Below are 22,199 nucleotides of genomic sequence, written 5' to 3'. Positions count from 1 at the left end.
TTTTTGATAGAGAGCCAATTATTGAAAATATTTTTTTAAAAAAATAGATTTTTTTGATTTTGACTTTGGATTTAGTGTCTGGGGGGTCTAAAAAGTGTACCTGTGAAGTTTCAGCTCTGTAGCATGTCCAGAACCATAAAAAAAAAATTGTTTGTCACTTATAGAACAGGGATATGGCTCCGCTATTTTCACACCTTGCCGGTTTAGTATCAAGCGTTTTTTTGGGCATTTTTTGGGGGTTATTGGAGGCAGGCATAACATCAGAACTTCTGTGTATGGGTATATATACACACATACTTATATGTATATATACCCATACACATATATAGGTGTGAAAGTAGCAGAACACTATACTTGCGCTAATTAAATATTTAACACCAATATGGCTCCGCTCCTATCACACCTATATATGTGTAAGTGTAAAATACATATAAGTGTGTGTGTATATATATACCCCTATACAGAAGTTCAGATGTTTTGCCTGCCTCCAAAGAACCCAAAAAAATGCCCAAAAACGCCTGCGCCAAAAAAAAACACCCAGGTGTGTTTTTGCAGCAGGTACTAGGTCACAACTGTTAGGCATAGAGTTGTCATGGGGTCTTTGGAGGCAGGCAAAACATCTGAACTTCTGTATAGGGGTATATATATATATTCACACACACTTATATGTATATTACACTTACACATATATAGGTGTGATAGGAGCGGAGACCTATTGGTGTTAATTATTTCATTAGCGCAAGTATAGTGTTCTGCTACTTTCACACCTATATATGTGTATGGGTATATATACATATAAGTGTGTGTGTATATATACACCTATACAGAAGTTCAGATGTTTTGCCTGCCTCCAAAAAAATTAACAAAAAAACGCCTGCGCCAAAAAAAAAAAAACGCCCAGGTGTATTATTGCAGGGTTTTTTTTTGGGCATTTTTTTGGGTTCTTTGGAGGCAGGCATGACATCTGAACTTCTGTATAGGGGTATATATACACACCTACACATACATAGGTGTGAAAGTAGCAGAACACTAAACTTGCGCTAATCAAATAATTAACACCAATATGGCTCCGCTCCAATAACACCTCTATATATGTGTAAGTGTAAAATACATGTAAGTGTGTGTGTATATATACCCCTATACAGAAGTTCAGATGTTTTGCATGCCTCCAAAGACCCCAAAAAAATGCCCAAAAAAACCCCTGCAATAACACACCTGAGCTTTTTTTTTTTTTGGTGCGGGCGTTTTTTTGGGCATTTTTCTGGGGTCTTTGGTGGCATGCAAAACATCTGAACTTCTGTATAGGGGTATATATACACACACACTTATATGTATTTTACACTTACACATATATAGGTGTGATAGGAGCGGAGCCATATTGATGTTAATTATTTCATTAGCGCAAGTATAGTGTTCTGTTACTTTCACATCTATATATGTGTATGGGTGTATATACATATAAGTGTGTGTGTATATATACCCGTATACAGAAGTTCAGATGTTTTGCCTGCCTCCAAAAAAATGCCCAAAAAAACGCCTGCGCCAAAAAAAAACGCCCAGGTGTGTTATTGCAGGTTTTTTTTGGGTTCTTTGGAGGCAGGCATGACATCTGAACTTCTGTATAGGTGTATATATACACACACACTTATATGTATTTTACACTTACACCAATATAGGTGTGATAGGAGCGGAGCCATATTGGTGTTAATTATTTCATTAGCGCAAGTATAGTGTTCTGTTACTTTCACACCTATATATGTGTATGTGTATATATATACATATAAGTGTGTGTATATATACCCCTATACAGAAGTTCAGATGTCATGCCTGCCTCCAAAGAACCCAAACAAAACCTGCAATAACACACCTGGGCGTTTTTTTTTTTTGGCGCAGGCGTTTTTTTGGGCATTTTTTTGGAGGCAGGCAAAACATCTGAACTTCTGTATAAGGGTATATATACACACACACTTATATGTATATATACCCATACACATATATAGGTGTGAAAGTAGCAGAACACTATACTTGCGCTAATGAAATAATTAACACCAATATGGCTCCGCTCCTATCACACCTATATAAGTGTAAGTGTAAAATACATATAAGCGTGTGTGTATATATATATACCCCTATACAGAAGTTCAGATGTTTTGCCTGCCTCCAAAGACCCCAGAAAAATGCCCAAAAAAACGCCTGCTGCAAAAACACACCTGGGCGTTTTTTTGGGCATTTGTTTGGGTTCTTTGGAGGCAGGCAAAGCATCTGAACTTCTGTATAGGGGTATATATACACACACACTTATATGTATTTTACACTCACACATATATAGGTGTGATAGAAGCGGAGCCATATTGGTGTTAATTATTTAATTAGCGCAAGTATAGAATTCTGCTCCTTTCACACCTATATATGTGCAGGTGTATATATACAGACATGTGTGTGTATATATACCCCTATACACATGTTCAGATGTCATGCCTGACTCCAAACATGTCCTCAAAAAATCCCTATAAACGCCTGCAGCCAAAAAGCAGGCTGACCAGTGAGAAGCCATATCAGTGCTCTGAAAGTGACCTAAGAGAAACGATCTTTTCTCTATAGCGGTCACCCTGATATGGAAGGGTTTTGTCACCCTGCCATAGCAGTCAGAGTCAGTTAACCCTACACTACACTACGGTCCCCTTACACTTAAGACTTTCCCTACAGAAACTAAATTATTAAAGCTAACTATAGTGGAAAATAGCACCCTAACTACACTAGATATCCCTTTCCTCACACTAAAAATTGCTAAATGACACTTTGTAGCAGAAGTAACAGAACTGCTTCCACTCTCTTCCATGTCCCTGTATAACAATGCTAGGAATTTGGCGGGGCTATCTTATATACTGGGGGGCGTATTCACTAATGATTGGCCTATGGACCCCCTAGTCACTCCAATCACATTCCCAGCATTCTCCTGCCCCCTCAATTGGCTTTTACTGAAGGAATGGTTGAAAGTAAACTAGAAAAACAAATAACAAGAGTCTTTTAAGGCAGCGCTAAAAACAAGTTTTCTCTAGATTGAACTCCAATATATCTTTAACTAACCAGTTGTGGACACTGGATGTTTGTATTACGTCTGAAAAATCGTTCTCAAAGTTCATAGAGAGTGTGTAGTAAGTCCTGTTCTGCTTTGGCTCCTCCCCTCACACTTGTGGACAATTACCAGCTATTAAAATGATAGCTGGGAGTTCCTTTGTGAATACAGCAGTTTTAGAAGCAGCTGCTATGAAAAAAATGGACCATCAGACACAGTGTTTATGAACTTTATTTAGACATGAGATAGAGTGATACAAAGAAACTATGTAACTTATTTATCTAATTGTTTCATTTATCTGCAGATCAAAACTACGCTATGCAAGCCATAGTCTTGAAGCTTTTCCTCAAGAAAAGGCAGGCAGAGGGTAAAGGACTAGTTTCCAATAACACCTGTTGTATCCTTGCAACTGATCTTTTCTCCATGACTGACTAACCAACCAACCATGTCTTGATTTACACTGTTTGGAGGTAGCCATCTCGGTAGAGGCAGGGCTTTGCTTTCTCATGTCAGAAAGCCTCCAGTGAGCAGCATAATAGTGACATCACCAAATTTCACTCCAAATCACCTGAGATTAGAAGTCAGAGTTAGCAATGCCTTAGATCTCACACTACAGACACACAGCTATGAAACTGCAGACCACAGGAGTGCCTAGGCACACACGCATATCAAGAAGTGCCCTGCTATTTTTAGGAGGAATTTCAGGCCAAAGTACTGCTTAGGAACAATTAACATGTGTATATGTTGAGTTTTTGATTTCCGTTCAACTGTGAATGCACTATAGCTCTCGACTGCGATGTGTGGGGCACATTCCACACACACTGATTTTCAGAAAATCAGTATCGGATCTCATATTAAAATGGTTCCACTGGGGATCGAACTCAGGACCTTCTGCGTGTAAAGCAGACGTGATAACCACTACACTATGGAACCTGTATAGGATATATCTATGTGTCTATTGTTCAGAAAGGGAAGGGTTAAAAACCAAACAATGCTTGCATCCTAAAGGACAACCAGAGGCCCTTTGGCATTTCTTTCATTTTAGGACAGTTTCAAGGGAGTAGAAAAGCTGGTGTTTCTGACCACTCAATGCCTAAGAGTCGTGACCTAGTAGTACCAGCCCAGGGCAAACAGCTCCAGGGGTCACTAAGGTTACCGGCCTGTCTCCACCATCAAGAGTTCTGAAAAAGATCCTAAAGGCTGTGACCTAGTACCAAAGCCCATAGCAAAGAGCTCAATGGGCCGCTAAGGTTCTTGGCCTGCCTCCACCATCTAGAGTTCTGGTAAAAAAACAGATGTTTCTTAAGCCCCGTACACACGTACCGATCGTCGGCCGAAAAGCTTCGGCCGCCGAACGATCGGCCGATTGTCGGCTTGTTAGTATGATGCCTCCGACAGCCAACAGCGCACATTCGGCCGAAAAGAATCTGTCATGCAAGCATTAAAATTTTTGTATGCCGACACCAGAGCGGCCGATTGTTCGCCAATCCGTACTGAATTCGGCCGACAGACCGCAGATTTGCAAGACTGGGCATGCTCAGAAAAGAAAAAACTCAGGGAAAGTTAACCATTACATGACATCACTTCTGCAGTCGGCGGACAAAATTCTTGTGCAGTCTTTTGCACTTTTCAACAGACACCGACAGCCCTGGACAAAAGACGGCCGATCGTTCGGCCGACGATCGGTACGTGTGTACGGGGCTTTAGACTGCACACCTCAGGTAAGGGCGTGTCACCCACCAAGGGGTAAGATGTCAAATGCTAGAGCACTCGCTGAGAATGCTTGAGATAGCGGGATTGATTCTCGCATTCTCCATTTGCTTTAAAATGGTTATAGCATCAAAGGTCTTTGTACAAATCAAAATCTGTTGAGAGTTGAAGGAATGGTTGAAAGTAAACTAGAAAAACAAATAACAGGAGTCATTTAGGGGAGCGCTAACAAGAACTTTTCTCTGGATTGAACTCCAATATATCTTTAACTAACCTGTTGTGGACACTGGATGTTTGTAGTACATCCAAAACATCTTTCTCAAAGTTCATAGAGAGTGTGTAGTATATTATGTTCTGCTGTGGTTCCTCCCCTCACGCTTGCGGACAATTACCAGCTATTAAAATTACTATCTGGGAGTTCCTCTGTGAATACAGCAGTTTTAGAAGCAGCTGCTATTAAAAAAATGGACCATCAGACACAGTGTTTATGAACATTATTTAGACATGAGATAGAGTGATACAAAGAAACTGTGTAAGTTATTTATCTAATTGTTTCATTTATCTGCAGATCAAAACTATGCTATGCAAGCCATAGTCTGGAAGCTGTTCCTCAAGAAAAGGCAGGCAGAGGGCAAAGGACTAGTTTCCAGTAAGACTTATTGTATCCCTGCAGCTGATCTTTTCTCCATGACTGTCTAACCATGTCTTGATTTACACTGTTTGGAGGTAGCCATCTTGGTAGAGGCAGGGCTTTGCTTCCTCATGTCAGAAAGCCTCCAGCAAGGAGTCCAGTGAGCAGCACAGTAGTGACATCTCCGAACCCCACCCCAAATCACCTGAGACTAGAAGTCAGAGTTAGCAAAGCCTTAGATCTCACACTACAGACAAATAGCTATGCAACTGCAGCCCACAGGAGTGCCTAGGCATACACGCACATCAAGAAGTGCCCTGCTATTTTTAGGAAGAATTTAAGGCCAAATATGAATTTTTCAGGGTACTGCTTAGGAACAATTAACATGTGTAAATGTTTCCTATATTATAGCAAATGATCAGTTTTTGATTTCCGTTCAACTGTGAATGCACTATAGCTCTCGACTGCGATGTGTGGGGCACATTCCACGCACACAGATTTTCAGAAAATCAGTATCTGATCTCATATTAAAATGGTTCCACTGGGGATCGAACCCAGGATCTTCTGCGTGTAAAGCAGACGTGATAACCACTACACTATGGAACCTGTATAGGATATGCCAACGTGTCTATTGTTCAGAAAGGGAAGGGTTAAAAACCAAACAATGCTTGCATCCTAAAGGTCAACCAGAGGCCCTTTGGCATTTCTTTAATTTTCGGACAGTTTCAAGGGAGTAGAAAAGCTGGTGTTTCTGTCCACTCTATGCCTAAGAGTTGTGACCTGGTACCAGCCTATTGCAAAGAGCTCCAAGGGTCACTGAAGTTACCAGCCTGTCTCCACCATCAAGAGTTCTGATTCTGAAAAAGATCCTAAAGCCTGTGACCTACTACCAAAGCCCATAGCAAAGAGCTCAAGGGACCTTTAAGGTTCTTGGCCTGCCTCCACCATCTAGAGTTCTGGTAAAGAACAGATGTTTCTTAGACTGCACACCTCAGGTAAGGACGTGTCACCCACCAAGGCGTAAGATCTCAAATGGTAGAGCACTCACTGAGAATGTTTGAGATAGCGGGATTGATTCTCACATTCTCCATTTGTTTTAAATTGGTAATGGTGTTAAAGATCTTTGTACAAATCAAAATCTGTTGAGAGTTGAAGGAATGGTTGAAAGTAAACTAGAAAAACAAATAACAAGAGTAATTTAAGGCAGTGCTAACAAGAAACTTTTTCTGGATTGAACTCCAATATATCTTTAACTAACCAGTTGTGGACACTGGATGTTTGTAGTACGTCCAAAACATCTTTCTCAAAGTTCATAGAGAGTGTGTAGTATGTCCTGCTCTGCTGTGGTTCCTTCCCTCACGCTTGCGGACAATTACCAGCTATTAAAATGATAGCTGGGAGTTCCTTTGTGAATACAGCAGTTTTAGAAGCAGCTGCTATGAAAAAAAAATGGACCATCAGACACAGTGTATATGAACTTTATTTAGACATGAGATAGAGTGATGCAAAGAAACTATGTAACTTATTTATCTAATTGTTTCATTTATCTGCAGATCAAAACTAGGCTATGCAAGCCATAGTCTTGAAGCTTTTCCTCAAGAAAAGGCAGGCAGAGGGTAAAGGACTAGTTTCCAGTAACACCTGTTGTATCCTTGCAACTGATCTTTTCTCCATGACTGACTAACTAACCATGTCTTGATTTACAGTGTTTGGAGGTAGCCATCTCGGTAGAGGCAGGGCTTTGCTTCCTCATGTCAGAAAGCCTCCAGTGAGCAGCATAGTAGTGACCTCACCAAATTTCACTCCAAATCACCTGAGACTAGAAGTCAGAGTTAGCAATGCCTTGGATCTCACGCTAGAAACACACAGCTATGCAACTGCAGCCCACAGGAGTGCCTAGGCAGACACGCATATCAAGAAGTGCCCTGCTATTTTTAGGAGGAATTTCAGGCCAAATATGAATTTTTTAGGGTACTGCTTAGGAACAATTAACATGTGTAAATGTTCAGTTTTTTATTTCCGTTCAACTGTGAAGGCACTATAGCTCTCGACTGCGATGTGTGGGGCACGTCCCATACACACTGATTTTCAGAAAATCAGTATCGGATCTCATATTAAAATGGTTCCACTGGGGATCGAATCCAGGACCTTCTGCGTGTAAAGCAGACGTGATAACCACTACACTATGGAACCTGTATAGGATGAGGCGACGTGTCTATTGTTCAGAAAGGGAAGGGTTAAAAACCAAACAATGCTTGCATCCTAAAGGTCAACCAGAGGCCTTTTGGCATTTCTTTAATTTTAGGACAGTTTCAAGGGAGTAGAAAAGCTGGTGTTTCTAACAACTCTATGCCTAAGAGTCGTGACCTAGGTGTACCAGCCCAGAGCAAACAGCTTCAGGGGTCACTAAGGTTACCGGCCTGTCTCCACCATCAAGAGTTCTGAAAAAGATCCTAAAGGCTGTGTCCTAGTACCAAAGCCCATAGCAAAGAGCTCAAGGGGCCTCTAAGGTTCTTGGCCCGCCTCCACCATCTAGAGTTCTGGTAAAGAACATGTTATGTCCCTTAGACACGAGGGTGTTGCTAGCAATGCTGCCAGTATCTGCTCAGCAAGTTACACACAGGCTGGGTTTACTTCTTAACCAGGAGAGCTTTATTACTCAGAAAAATGCTGACATGAGGAGTCATAATATAACAGCTTCTGTTCCTAACAGATGTAATCTCTTCTCTGTACCATGCTGCTGCTTCCAGGCTTCACACACACTGTGTCTGACTTCCTGGTACAGCCCCTTCCCCATCATGCATCAGGAGAAAAGGGGAAAGGTCACAGTTATACTGCACAAACATCAAACCTCCTCTCCTTCCCAAAAAACAAAAACAAAACAGCAACAAAAAAGAGAACAAAATGTTCAACACATAACATAAAAAGGCAGACAGGATCAGTTCAGCAAGTAGTATCTCCAACTCAGTTCTGTGATTTCCGCAGCACTTCATGAGCCCTTTGTCTGTGTTTCCTGAACTCCAATGTGTCCCGTAAGACTTCTGCGCTTTGCCAACGAGGAGTTTGATGTCTTTGGCGGGTAGACTTACGAAGTGGCACAGCACTGGGAGGGATAGAGTCGGTCAACGGTTCTGGAGATGTTTGTGGGTGTCCAACAGACAAATCAGTCTCTGTAACTTCAGGCACATGGCTGGGCTTCTCAGGAATATGGTCACCAACCGTTTCAGGGGTTGGTTGTAAACTTGTGGGATCATGCCAGACACCATGCCATATGTCACCAGCAGAGCTCAGAGTAGACTCTGGTGGTTGGTTAGCAAGAGGGGTCGGATTTGTCTCTAGTGGCCGACAAATGCGCTTTCTCAATTGCGAAAGGTGTCGTCGAACATAAACGCCATTCTCCAGGCGTACAAGGTACATTCTCCTTCCAAGAGGCCGATCAATAATGCCAGGAAGCCAAGGAGGCAAACCTCTGTAATTCCAAAACCATACGAGATCACCAGCACAGAAACCAGGACGGCCTGGGGGAGGAGGTGTTGATGACTGTTCCTGTGGACGAAGTAAATCAAGTTTGGTGCGGAGATGCCTGCCAAACATAAGAAAAGCTGGGGACAGCCCAGTAGTAGCGTGATTCATGTTTCGGTACATGGTCAAGAACTCCAGCAGCTTCTCCTCTGACATTCCAACCTGGTCCACAGTGGACAGTAAGTGCTTCTTAAACGTCTGCACAAACCGTTCTGCCAGCCCATTCGAGGCTGGATGATAAGGAGCGGTTCTGTAGTGTTGGATACTCAAGCCACTGAGGAAGGAATGAAACTCATGTGAAGTAAATTGAGTGCCATTGTCCGACACTATGGCTGTTTGCAATCCATATTGAGCAAAGAGCTTCCGTAAGACTTGAATGGTAGCAGCTGAGGTAATAGAAGGCATTTGGAAAACCTCTGGCCATTTTGAATGCGCATCTACTACGATCAAATACATTTTACCTTAGATTGGGCCAGCAAAATCAAGATGGAGTCTTGACCACGGCTCTGTCGGCCATGGCCAAGGTTGCAGGGTTCCCCTCTTTTGGGGACGCTGAGCTTGACAGCACCCAGGACATTGAGCCACATTATCTTCAATTGCTGTATCCATTTGTGGCCACCAAACATAGCTGCGGGCTCGCTGCTTCATGCACACCACACCAAGATGGCCTTCATGCAGTATCCTTAGCATGGTTGGTTGCAAAGACTGAGGTACAATCACTCTATTGCCCCATTGTAGGCAACCAGCATTAGTCACAAGCTCACATTTTCTGGCAAAGTACGGACGAAATTCTTTTGAAACTTTCTCTGGCCATCCAGTCTGAACATATGAGAATATCTGAGAAAGGAAAGGATCTGTGGCTGTATGTCTGGCAATTAGGGAGGTGGACATGCAGGACCATTGCCTGTGTATTTCCACTACGCATATGTCTCTTGGTAGGTGGTCTCCAAGTGGCAATCTGGAAAAGGCATTTGCATTGCCATGGGTATCATGGGAGCGGTATCTGATAGAATAAGGATAAGCTCCCAAAAATAAAGCGTACCTTTGTAAGCGGGATGCTGTTGTTGTAGAAATTCCTTTCTGAGGGTTCAGGATTGACAACAGAGGTTTGTGGTCAGTGATAAGTGTGAACTCCCGACCATAGATGTACGTGTGAAATTTTTTTGTGGCCCATACAATGGCCAAAGCTTCCTTGTCTATCTGGGAGTAGTTTTGTTCTGCTGAGGTTAAAGACCTGGAGGCAAAAGAAATGGGGCACTCTGTGCCATCTGGCATGACATGGGAAAGCACGGCACCTTGTTCATAAGGGGAGGTATCACAAGCCAAGGTGACGGGTTTCTTTAAATCATAGTGGACCAGAACTCGAGAAGACAGAATGAGTTCTTTGGAAAGTCGAAAGGCTTCTTCACATTTTTCTGTCCAAATCCATTTAGCTTTTGCATCCAGTAAGCGATGTAACGGGTAGAGCTGGTGTGCTAGGTTTGGCAAGAAACGGTGGTAGTAATTTAGGAGGCCAAGGTAAGATCCGAGCTGTGTGACATTCTGTGGAGTAGGGGCATTGGTAAGGGCTTTAACATTTTCTTCAGTAGTGTGTAACCCATGTCGGTCCACCGTGTGAGCACAAAATTCCAGCCGAGACTTAAGAAATTCGCATTTTGAAAGATTGACACGTAAACCATACCTTTGGAGTCTCTCTAGCACTGCTTCCATATTCTTTCTATGTTCTTCATGAGTGGGACCGGTGATAAGCATGTCATCTAGTAGACATTGAGTGAAAGGTATGCCTGCCAGGACCTCATCCATGATCTGCTGCCAGATGGCTGGCGCTGGGGCAATGCCGAAAACCATGCGGTTATATTGGAATAAACCTTTATGTGTGTTAATGGTCAACAGATGGCGTGAATCTGGGTGTACTTGCAGTTGCAGGTAAGCTTGCTTTAAGTCTATTTTTGTAAACTTTTGCCCCCCAGCCAGTGAGCTAAATAGATCTTCAAGTCAAGGCAATGGGTATTGATCCACAAGAAGTTGGTTGTTCAGGGCAACCCTAAAATCCCCACAAATCCTAATGTCTCCATTCTTTTTCTTGACAGGCACAATTGGTGATGCCCATTCACTTCTATCAACTTTTGTTATGATGTTTTCAGCCAATAGGTGGTCCAGCTCTGCTTCCACTTTCTTCCGTAAGGCAAAAGGTACTGATCTTGCCTTACAAAAACGAGGTGTAGCACCAGGCTTCAAGAGGAGGTGGGCCATCTTCCCTTTTACGGTGCCCAAAGAGTCCTCAAAAACCTCCTTAAAGCGAGACTTCAGGGATTCCACCCAATGGTCTGTTTCAGAAAGCAATGTACATTGGGCAATGGTAAAAGGAGGCATGCCCAGGGCTTTGATCCAGTCTCTACCATACAACGGAGGACCTCCTTCATGTACAACATAAAGGCGCAGAGTTTGACTGTGGTTGCCCAATGTAACAAGGGGTTTCACATAACCCAAGGGTTGTAGTAGTTCCTTGTTGTAGGTTTGTAGTGTGAGATTTGTAGGTTGGAGCGGTAGGGACAGACCCGATGCCTTAAATCAGACCATGAAATGACATACACAGCCGCCCCTGTATCAACATCCATGGAGACAGGACAGCCATTGAGTGTGACATCCACTTTTATCACAGGAGAACTCTCAGCTACTCGAAACAGTCCAACATGCTGGACACAGGTCTCCTCATCAGAACTGAAGCCGTTATTATCCGCATCCACACGCAACGTCTGTGTACGTCTACCTCTTGTGGTACCGTTCAGGGAGCGGGAGCTGCGGCAAACACGCCCAATATGACCAGTCTTTCCACAGAGAAAACAAACGACATCCTTGAACTTGCAAGCAGGTGCACTGTGAGTAGTGTTACCACAACGGTAGCAAGTTGGCGTCCTAGAGACAGAAGAAGTAGGGTGGCGAGACTTAGGTTGATTTGGGGACGGTTGTCTTGGGTGTCGGGTGATAGCAGTGTGGAATATTTCCTCTCCCTGGTTTGCAGGAGTGTCAGGTGGTGCCTTCAGTAGGATGGCATCTCGTGTAGCCAACTCCATGACTGTAGCAAGGTCAGTGGCTTTCGTCAGAGTCAAGTCGGGTTCTGTGAGTAAACGTCTCTGTATGGCTGGGTCGCAGAGTCCCATGACAAACATGTTGCAGAGAGCGGTCTGCAGGTAGTCTCCAAACTGACAAGTGGCAGCTAGTTTACGTAAACCAATGATAAATGTCTTTATGTCCTCCCCTGCTTGCTGCCTCCTACTGTAGAATTTAAACCGCTCTGCAATTTCTAACGGCTTTGGGTTGTAGTGTGCATGTAGCTTCTGAATTAACTCCGGTAGGGGCTGAGAGGCCAGCTTGTCTGGGGAAATGAGGTCTCTGAGAGTACCATATGCAGCTTGTCCCAATGCTGTGAGGAAAACTGCAACTTTCTTTTCTGCAGCCACACTATTTGCTTGCATATACTGCTCCAGCCTCTCCACCCAGGAGCTCCATGACTCAGCAGCAGGATCAAATGGTTGAATAAACCCTATGAAGGCCATGTGTGCTAAAATCCACAATCCTCGTCGCCACTGTTATGTCCCTTAGACACGAGTGTGTTGCTAGCAATGCTGCCAGTATCTGCTCAGCAAGTTACACACAGGCTGGGTTTACTTCTTAACCAGGAGAGCTTTATTACTCACTCAGAGACATGCTGACACGAGGAGTCATAATATAACAGCTTCTGTTCCTAACAGATGTAATCTCTTCTCTGTACCATGCTGCTGCTTCCAGGCTTCACACACACTGTGTCTGACTTCCTGGTACAGCCCCTTCCCCATCATGCATCAGGAGAAAAGGGGAAAGGTCACAGTTATACTGCACAAACATCACAGAACAGATGTTTCTTAGACTGCACACCTCAGGTAAGGACGTGTCACCCACCAAAGGCGTAAGATCTCAAATGGTAGAGGACTCACTGAGAATGCTTGAGATAGCGGGATTGATTCTCGCATTCTCCATTTGCTTTAAAATGGTTATAGCATTAAAGGTCTTTGTACAAATCAAAATCTGTTGAGAATTGAAGGAGTGGTTGAAAGTAAACTAGAAAAACAAATAACAAGAGTCGTTTAAGGCAGCGCTAACAAGAAGTTTTCTCTAGATTGAACTCCAATATATCTTTAACTAACCAGTTGTGGACACTGGATGTTTGTATTATGTCTGAAAAATCATTCTCAAAGTTCATAGAGAGTGTGTAGTAAGTCCAGTTCTGCTTTGGCTCCTCCCCTCACACTTGTGGATAATTACCAGCTATTAAAATGATAGCTGGGAGTTCCTTTGTGAATACAGCAGTTTTAGAAGCAGCTGCTATAAAAAAAGTGGACCATCAGACACAGTGTTTATGAACTTTATTTAGACATGAGATAGAGTGATACAAAGAAACTGTGTAACTTATTTATCTAATTGTTTAATTTATCTGCAGATAAAAACTACGCTATGCAAGCCATAGTCTTGAAGCTTTTCCTCAAGAAAAAGCAGGCAGAGGGTAAAGGACGAGTTTCCAGTAACACCTGTTGTATCCCTGCAACTGATCTTTTCTCCATGACTGACTAACTAACCATGTCTTGATTTACACTGTTTGGAGGTAGCCATCTCGGTAGAGGCAGGACTTTGCTTCCTCATGTCAGAAAGCCTCCAGTGAGCAGCATAGTAGTGACATCACCAAATTTCACTCCAAATCACCTGAGACTAGAAGTCAGAGTTAGCAATGCCTTAGATCTCACACTACAGACACACAGCTATGCAACTGCAGCCCACAGGAGTGCCTAGGCAGACACGCATATCAAAAAGTGCCCTGCTATTTTTAGGAGGAATTTCAGGCCAAATATGAATTTTTCAGGGTACTGCTTAGGAACAATTAACATGTGTAAATGTTCAGTTTTTGATTTCCGCTCAACTGTGAATGCACTATAGCTCTCGACTGCGATGTGTGGGGCACGTTCCACACACACTGATTTTCAGAAAATCAGTATCGGATCTCATATTAAAATGGTTCCACTGGGGATCGAACCCAGGACCTTCTGCGTGTAAAGCAGACGTGATAACCACTACACTATGGAACCTGTATAGAATATGTCCACGTGTCTATTGTTCAGAAAGGGAAGGGTTAAAAACCAAACAATGTTTGCATCCTAAAGGTCAACCAGAGGCCCTTTGGCATTTCTTTAATTTTAGGACAGTTTCAAGGGATTAGAAAAGCTGGTGTTTCTAACAACTCTATGCCTAAGAGTCGTGACCTAGTAGTACCAGCCCAGAGCAAAGAGCTCCAGGGGTCACTTAGGTTACCGGCCTGTCTCTACCATCACGAGTTCTGAAAAAGATCCTAAAGGCTGTGACCTAGTACCAAAGCCCATAGCAAAGAGCTCAAGGGGCCTCTAAGGTTCTTGGCCTGCCTCCACCATCTAGAGTTCTGGTAAAGAACAGATGTTTCTTAGACTGCACACCTCAGGTAAGGACGTGTCACCCACCAAGGCGTAAGATCTCAAATGGTAGAGGACTCACTGAGAATGCTTGAGATAGTGGGATTGATTCTCGCATTCTCCATTTGCTTTAAAATGGTTATAGCATCAAAGGTCTTTGTACAAATCAAAATCTGTTGAGAATTGAAGGAATGGTTGAAAGTAAACTAGAAAAACAAATAACAAGAGTCATTTAAGGCAGCGCTAACAAGAAGTTTTCTCTGGATTGAACTCCAATATATCTTTAACTAACCAGTTGTGGACACTGGATGTTTGTATTACATCTGAAAAATCGTTCTCAAAGTTCATAGAGAGTGTGTAGTAAGTCCAGTTCTGCTTTGGCTCCTCCCCTCACACTTGTGGACAATTACCAGCTATTAAAATGATAGCTGGGAGCTCCTTTGTGAATACAGCAGTTTTAGAAGCAGCTGCTATGAAAAAAATGGACCATCAGACACAGTGTTTATGAACTTTATTTAGACATGAGATAGAGTGATACAAAGAAACTATGTAACTTATTTATCTAATTGTTTAATTTATCTGCAGATCAAAACTTTGCTATGCAAGCCATAGTCTTGAAGCTTTTCCTCAAGAAAAGGCAGGCAGAGGGTAAAGGACTAGTTTCCAGTAACACTTATTGTATCCCTGCAACTGATCTTTTCTCTATGAATGACTAACTAACCATGTCTTGATTTACACTGTTTGGAGGTAGCCATCTCGGTAGAGGCAGGGCTTTGCTTCCTCATGTCAGAAAGCCTCCAGTGAGAAGCATAGTAGTGACATCACCAAATTTCACTCCAAATCTCTTGAGACTAGAAGTCAGAGTTAGCAATGCCTTAGATCTCACACTACAGACACACAGCTATGCAACTGCAGCCCACAGGGGTGCCTAGGCAGACACGCATATCAAGAAGTGCCCTGCTATTTTTAGGAGGAATTTCAGGCCAAATATGAGTTTTTTAGGGTACTGCTTAGGAACAATTAACATGTGTATATGTTCAGTTTTTGATTTCCGTTCAACTGTGAATGCACTATAGCTCTCGACTGCGATGTGTGGGGAACGATCTACACTCAATGATTTTCACAAAATCAGTATGGGATCTCATATTAAAATGGTTCCACTGGGGATCGAACCCAGGACCTTCTGCGTGTAAAGCAGACGTGATAACCACTACACTATGGAACCTGTATAGGATATGTCAACGTGTCTATTGTTCAGAAAGGGAAGGGTTAAAAACCAAATAATGCTTGCATCCTAAAGGTCAACCAGAGGCCCTTTGGCATTTCTTTAATTTTAGGACAGTTTCAAGGGAGTAGAAAAGCTGGTGTTTCTGACAACTCTATGCCTAACAGTTGTGACCTAGTACCAGCCCATAGCAAAGAGCTGTCGGGGTCACTAAGGTTACCGGCCTGTCTCCACCATCAAGAGTTCTTAAAAAGATCCTGAAGGCTGTGACCTAGTACCAAAGCCCATAGCAAAGAGCTCAAGGGGCCTCTAAGGTAGGGATGATCGAACTTTTCAAAAGTTCGGTTCGGCCAGAACATCCGAACTTCCCGAAAGTTCGGCCCGGATTTCAGAACCCCATTGAAATCAATGGGACCCGAACTTTGGTAATCAAAAAACACCATTTGGAAGACCTAAAACCCAATAAATGCCCCTAAAGAGTGCCTAGGGTTCTGGGTCATGCCCCAGGGACTATTAATCACACAAAAAAACAGTTCTTAAAAATTGTCATTTTTGATAGAGAGCCAATTATTGAAAACATTTAAAAAAAAAATGAGATTTTTTGATTTTGACTTTGGATTTAGTGTCTGGGGGGTCTAAAAAGCGTACCTGTGAAGTTTCAGCTCTGTAGCATGTCCAGAACCATAAAAACTTATAGAGCAGGGATATGGCTCCGCTATTTTCACAGGCAAAACATCTGAACTTCTGTATAGGGGTATATATACACACACACTTATATGTATATATACCCATACACATATATAGGTGTGAAAATAACAGAACACTATACTTGCGCTAATTAAATAATTAACACCAATATGGCGCCGCTCCTATCACACCTATATATGTGTAAGTGTAATATACATATAAGTGTGTGTGTATATATACCCCTATACAGAAGTTCAGATGTTTTGCATGCCTCCAAAGACCCCAAAAAATGCCCAAAAAAACGCCCGCGCCAAAAAAATAACGCCCAGGTGTGTTATTGCAGGAGTTTTTGTGGGCATTTTTTTGGGGTGTTTGGAGGCATGCAAAACATCTGAACTTCTGTATAGGGGTATATATACACACACACTTATATGTATATATACCCATACACATATATAGGTGTGAAAGTAGCAGAACACTGTACTTGCGCTAATGAAATAATTAACACCAATATGGCTCCGCTCCTATCACACCTATATATGTGTAAGTGTAAAATACATATAAGTGTGTGTGTATATATATACCCCTATACAGAAGTTCAGATGTTTTGCCTGCCTCCAAAGACCCCAGAAAAATGCCCAAAAAAACGTCTGCTGCAAAAACACACCTGGGCGTTTTTTGGGGCATTTTTTTGGGTTCTTTGGAGGCAGGCAAAGCATCTGAACTTCTGTATAGGGGTATATATACACACACTTATATGTATTTTACACTCACACATATATAGGTGTGATAGGAGCGGAGCCATATTGGTGTTAATTATTTAATTAGCGCAAGTATAGTGTTCTGCTCCTTTCACACCTATATATGTGCAGGTGTATATATACAGACATGTGTGTGTATATATACCCCTATACACATGTTCAGATGTCATGCCTGACTCCAAACATGTCCTCAAAAAATCCCTATAAACGCCTGCAGCCAAAAAGCAGGCTGACCGGTGAGAATCCATATCAGTGCTCTGAAAGTGACCTAAGAGAAACGATCTTTTCTCTATAGCGGTCACCCTGCCATAGCAGTCAGAGTCAGTTAACCCTACACTACACTACGGTCCCCTTACACTTAAGACTTTCCCTACAGAAACTAAATTATTAAAGCTAAGTATAGTGGAAAATAGCACCCTAACTACACTAGATATCCATTTCCTCACACTAAAAATTACTAAATGACACTTTGTAGCAGAAGTAACAGAACTGCTTCCACTCTCTTCCATGTCCCTGTATAACAATGCTAGGAATTTGGCGGGGGCTATCTTATATACTGGGGGGCGTATTCACTAATGATTGGCCTATGGACCCCCTAGTCACTCCAATCACATTCCCACTATTCTCCTGCCCCCTCAATTGGCTTTTACTGAAGGAATGGTTGAAAGTAAACTAGAAAAACAAATAACAAGAGTCTTTTAAGGCAGCGCTAACAAGAAGTTTTCTCTAGATTGAACTTCAATATATCTTTAACTAACCAGTTGTGGACACTGGATGTTTGTATTACGTCTGAAAAATCGTTCTCAAAGTTCATAGAGAGTGTGTAGTAAGTCCTGTTCTGCTTTGGCTCCTCCCCTCACTCTTGTGGACAATTACCAGCTATTAAAATGATAGCTGGGAGTTTCTTTGTGAATACAGCAGTTTTAGAAGCAGCTGCTATGAAAAAAATGGACCATCAGACACAGTGTTTATGAACTTTATTTAGACATGAGATAGAGTGATACAAAGAAACTGTGTAACTTATTTATCTAATTGTTTAATTTATCTGCAGATCAAAACTATGCAATGCAAGCCATAGTCTGGAAGCTTTTCCTCAAGAAAAGGCAGGCAGAGGGTAAAGGACTAGTTTCCAGTAACACCTGTTGTATCCCTGCAACTGATCTTTTCTCCATGACTGACTAACTAACCATGTCTTGATTTACACTGTTTGGAGGTAGCCATCTCGGTAGAGGCAGGGCTTTTCTTCCTCATGTCAGAAAGCCTCCAGCAAGGAGTCCAGGGAGCAGCACAGTAGTGACATCTCCGAACCCCACCCCAAATCACCTGAGACTAGAAGTCAGAGTTAGCAAAGCCTTAGATCTCACACTACAGACACACAGCTATGCAACTGCAGCCCACAGGAGTGCCTAGGCATACACGCACATTAAGAAGTGCCCTGCTATTTTTAGGAAGAATTTAAGGCCAAATATGAATTTTTCAGGGTTCTGCTTAGGAACAATTAACATGTGTAAATGTTTCCTATATTATAGCAAATGATCAGTTTTTGATTTCCGTTCAACTGTGAATGCACTATAGCTCTCGACTGCGATGTGTGGGGCACATTCCACACACACTGATTTTCAGAAAATCAGTATCTGATCTCATATTAAAATGGTTCCACTGGGGATCGAACCCAGGACCTTCTGCGTGTAAAGCAGACGTGATAACCACTACACTATGGAACCTGTATAGGATATGCTAACTTGTCTATTGTTCAGAAAGGGAAGGGTTAAAAACCAAACAATGCTTGTATCCTAAAGGTCAACCAGAGGCCCTTTAATTTTCGGACAGTTTCAAGGGAGTAGAAAAGCTGGTGTTTCTGACCACTCTATGCCTAAGAGTTGTGACCTAGTACCAGCCTATTGCAAAGAGCTCCAAGGGTCACTGAAGTTACCAGCCTGTCTCCACCATCAAGAGTTCTGATTCTGAAAAAGATCCTAAAGCCTGTGACCTACTACCAAAGCCCATAGCAAAGAGCTCAAGGGACCTCTAAGGTTCTTGGCCTGCCTCCACCATCTAGAGTTCTGGTAAAGAACAGATGTTTCTTAGACTGCACATCTCAGGTAAGGACATGTCACCCACCAAGGCGTAAGATCTCAAATGGTAGAGCACTCCCTGAGAATGTTTGAGATAGCGGGATTGATTCTCACATTCTCCATTTGTTTTAAATTGGTAATGGTGTTAAAGATCTTTGTACAAATCAAAATCTGTTGAGAGTTGAAGGAATGGTTGAAAGTAAACTGGAAAAACAAATAACAAGAGTAATTTAAGGCAGTGCTAACAAGAAACTTTTTCTGGATTGAACTCCAATATATCTTTAACTAACCAGTTGTGGACACTGGATGTTTGTAGTATGTCCAAAACATCTTTCTCAAAGTTCATAGAGAGTGTGTAGTAAGTCCTGCTCTGCTGTGGTTCCTTCCCTCATGCTTGCGGACAATTACCAGCTATTAAAATGATAGCTGGGAGTTCCTTTGTGAATACAGCAGTTTTAGAAGCAGCTGCTATGAAAAAAAAAAATGGACCATCAGACACAGTGTTTATGAACTTTATTTAGACATGAGATAGAGTGATACAAAATTACTGTGTAACTTATGTATCTAATTGTTTCATTTATCTGCAGATCAAAACTACGCTATGCAAGCCATAGTCTTGAAGCTTTTCCTCAAGAAAAGGCAGGCAGAGGGTAAAGGACAAGTTTCCAGTAACACCTTTTGTATCCTTGCAACTTATCTTTTCTCCATGACTGACTAACTAACCCTGTCTTGATTTACACTGTTTGGAGGTAGCCATCTCGGTAGAGGCAGGGCTTTGCTTCCTCATGTCAGAAAGCCTCCAGTGAGCAGCATAGTAGTGACATCACCAAATTTCACTCCAAATCACCTGAGACTAGAAGTCAGAGTTAGCAATGCCTTAGATCTCACACTACAGACACACAGCTATGCAGCTGCAGCCCACAGGAGTGCCTAGGCAGACACGCATATCAAAAAGTGCCCTGCTATTTTTAGGAGGAATTTCAGGCCAAATATACATTTTTCAGGGTACTGCTTAGGAACAATTAACATGTGTAAATGTTCAGTTTTTGATTTCCGCTCAACTGTGAATGCACTATAGCTCTCGACTGCGATGTGTGGGGCACGTTCCACACACACTGATTTTCAGAAAATCAGTATCGGATCTCATATTAAAATGGTTCCACTGGGGATCGAACCCAGGACCTTCTGCGTGTAAAGCAGACATGATAAGCACTACACTATGGAACCTGTATAGGATATGTCAACGTGTCTATTGTTCAGAAAGGGAAGGGTTAAAAACCGAACAATGCTTGCATCCTAAAGGTCAACCAGAGGCTCTTTGGCATTTCTTTAATTTTAGGACAGTTTCAAGGGAGTAGAAAAGCTGATGTTTCTGACCACTCTATTTCTAAGAGTCGTGACCTAGTAGTACCAGCTCAGAGCAAACAGCTCCAGGGGTCACTAAGGTTACCGGCCTGTCTCCACCATCAAGAGTTCTGAAAAAGATCCTAAAGGCTGTGACCTAGTACCAAAGCCCATAGCAAAGAGCTCAAGGGGCCTCTAAGGTTCTTGGCCAGCCTCCACCATCTAGAGTTCTGGTAAAGAACAGATGTTTCTTAGACTGCACACCTCAGGTAAGGATGTGTCACCCACCAAGGCGTAAGATTTCAACTGGTAGAGGACTCACTGAAAATGCTTGAGATAGCGGGATTGATTCTCACATTCTCCATTTGCTTTAAAATGGTTATAGCATTAAAGGTCTTTGTACAAATCAAAATCTGTTGAGAATTGAAGGAATGGTTGAAAGTAAACTAGAAAAACAAATAACAAGAGTCGTTTAAGGCAGCGCTAACAAGAAGTTTTCTCTGGATTGAACTCCAATATATCTTTAACTAACCAGTTGTGGACACTGGATGTTTGTATTACGTCTGAAAAATCGTTCTCAAAGTTCATAGAGAGTGTGTAGTAAGTCCTGTTCTGCTTTGGCTCCTCCCCTCACACTTGTGGACAATTACCAGCTATTAAAATGATAGCTGGGAGTTCCTTTGTGAATACAGCAGTTTTAGAAGCAGCTGCTATGAAAAAAGTGGACCATCAGACACAGTGTTTATGAACTTTATTTAGACATCAGATAGAGTGATACAAAGAAACTGTGTAACTTATTTATCTAATTGTTTAATTTATCTGCAGATCAAAACTACGCTATGCAAGCCATAGTCTTGAAGCTTTTTGGAAAAAATAACCCCCTTTCTTTGTGGGACTTTAAAGGTAACAATAGAAAACTCTCAAGAGAAGAGGATTGATATTTAAAAAGTGAAATTTATTTTAAAGAAAAAGTGTAAATACTGAAAAAGTCATTATCTTAACAATGGTATATAATCATTGACTTTGGACTATCATACAGTAATATAATACAATCACAGGTAAAAAGCAGAATCCAATGCGTTTCAAAGGTTGTCAAATGCAAAATTCTTCCTCAGGGAATCTGCATATACTCCTGAAAAGCATAATTCAATATAAGTTATAGGTCCCATAGAAGGACATACAAATATTCATATTACAATAATAGTTTACATTAAAACAAGCAACTATGCAACTGCGACACTCTTCACCCCAAATATTCATTGGAAATCTCTCTTGGCCCCCCAGTGACACCCCCCACCCCAGGGATCCCACCCCGCAGGAAAGAACCTCCCCAACACATAAGAGACAAAGAGGAAGAGAAAAGAGGGAGAAAGAGAGAAAAGACAATGAAGAGACCCCTTGATGAAATGCCGAGCGTACTGAAGCCACATACCTGCAGAAAACAGAACCCCATAGGATTGCCCTTCAGGGGATACATTTGTTCTCCCAAAGCCGAAAGCTAGAGTCAGGTGTGTTCAATTAAGAATTTTTCATTAATCTGAAAGTAGTGATTGTGTCTTGTGATTATTATCAGAGGAACTGGGGTAATATTTTGATAGTTATATGAACAAATAAATATCCAAAAGAAATTCACCTGTTATGATGATTTTCAGTATATAAAAGGAAAGTTTTTAAGAAAAGTTGAAAGAGGTTGC

At 42.0% G+C, this 22,199-nt stretch overlaps 1 protein-coding gene across 1 annotated transcript; it reads right to left on the bottom strand.

The window, feature by feature from the left end:
• Positions 1–11,416: 11,416 nt before the first annotated feature.
• Positions 11,417–12,496, bottom strand: LOC309559751 (uncharacterized protein; the record flags this gene model as incomplete). Its single annotated transcript, XM_082263189.1, has 1 exon — positions 11,417–12,496. The coding sequence occupies one exon, from the start codon at positions 12,494–12,496 to the stop codon at positions 11,417–11,419; it is 1,080 nt and encodes a 359-aa protein (XP_082119315.1).
• Between the last annotated feature and the right edge of the window lie 9,703 nt (positions 12,497–22,199).

This window comes from Pelophylax lessonae (assembly GCF_965119305.1).
Source record: "Pelophylax lessonae genome assembly, chromosome: 7".
In the NCBI taxonomy this organism is placed as follows: Eukaryota; Metazoa; Chordata; class Amphibia; order Anura; family Ranidae; genus Pelophylax; species Pelophylax lessonae.
This window is presented reverse-complemented; position numbering and strand designations above follow the sequence as displayed.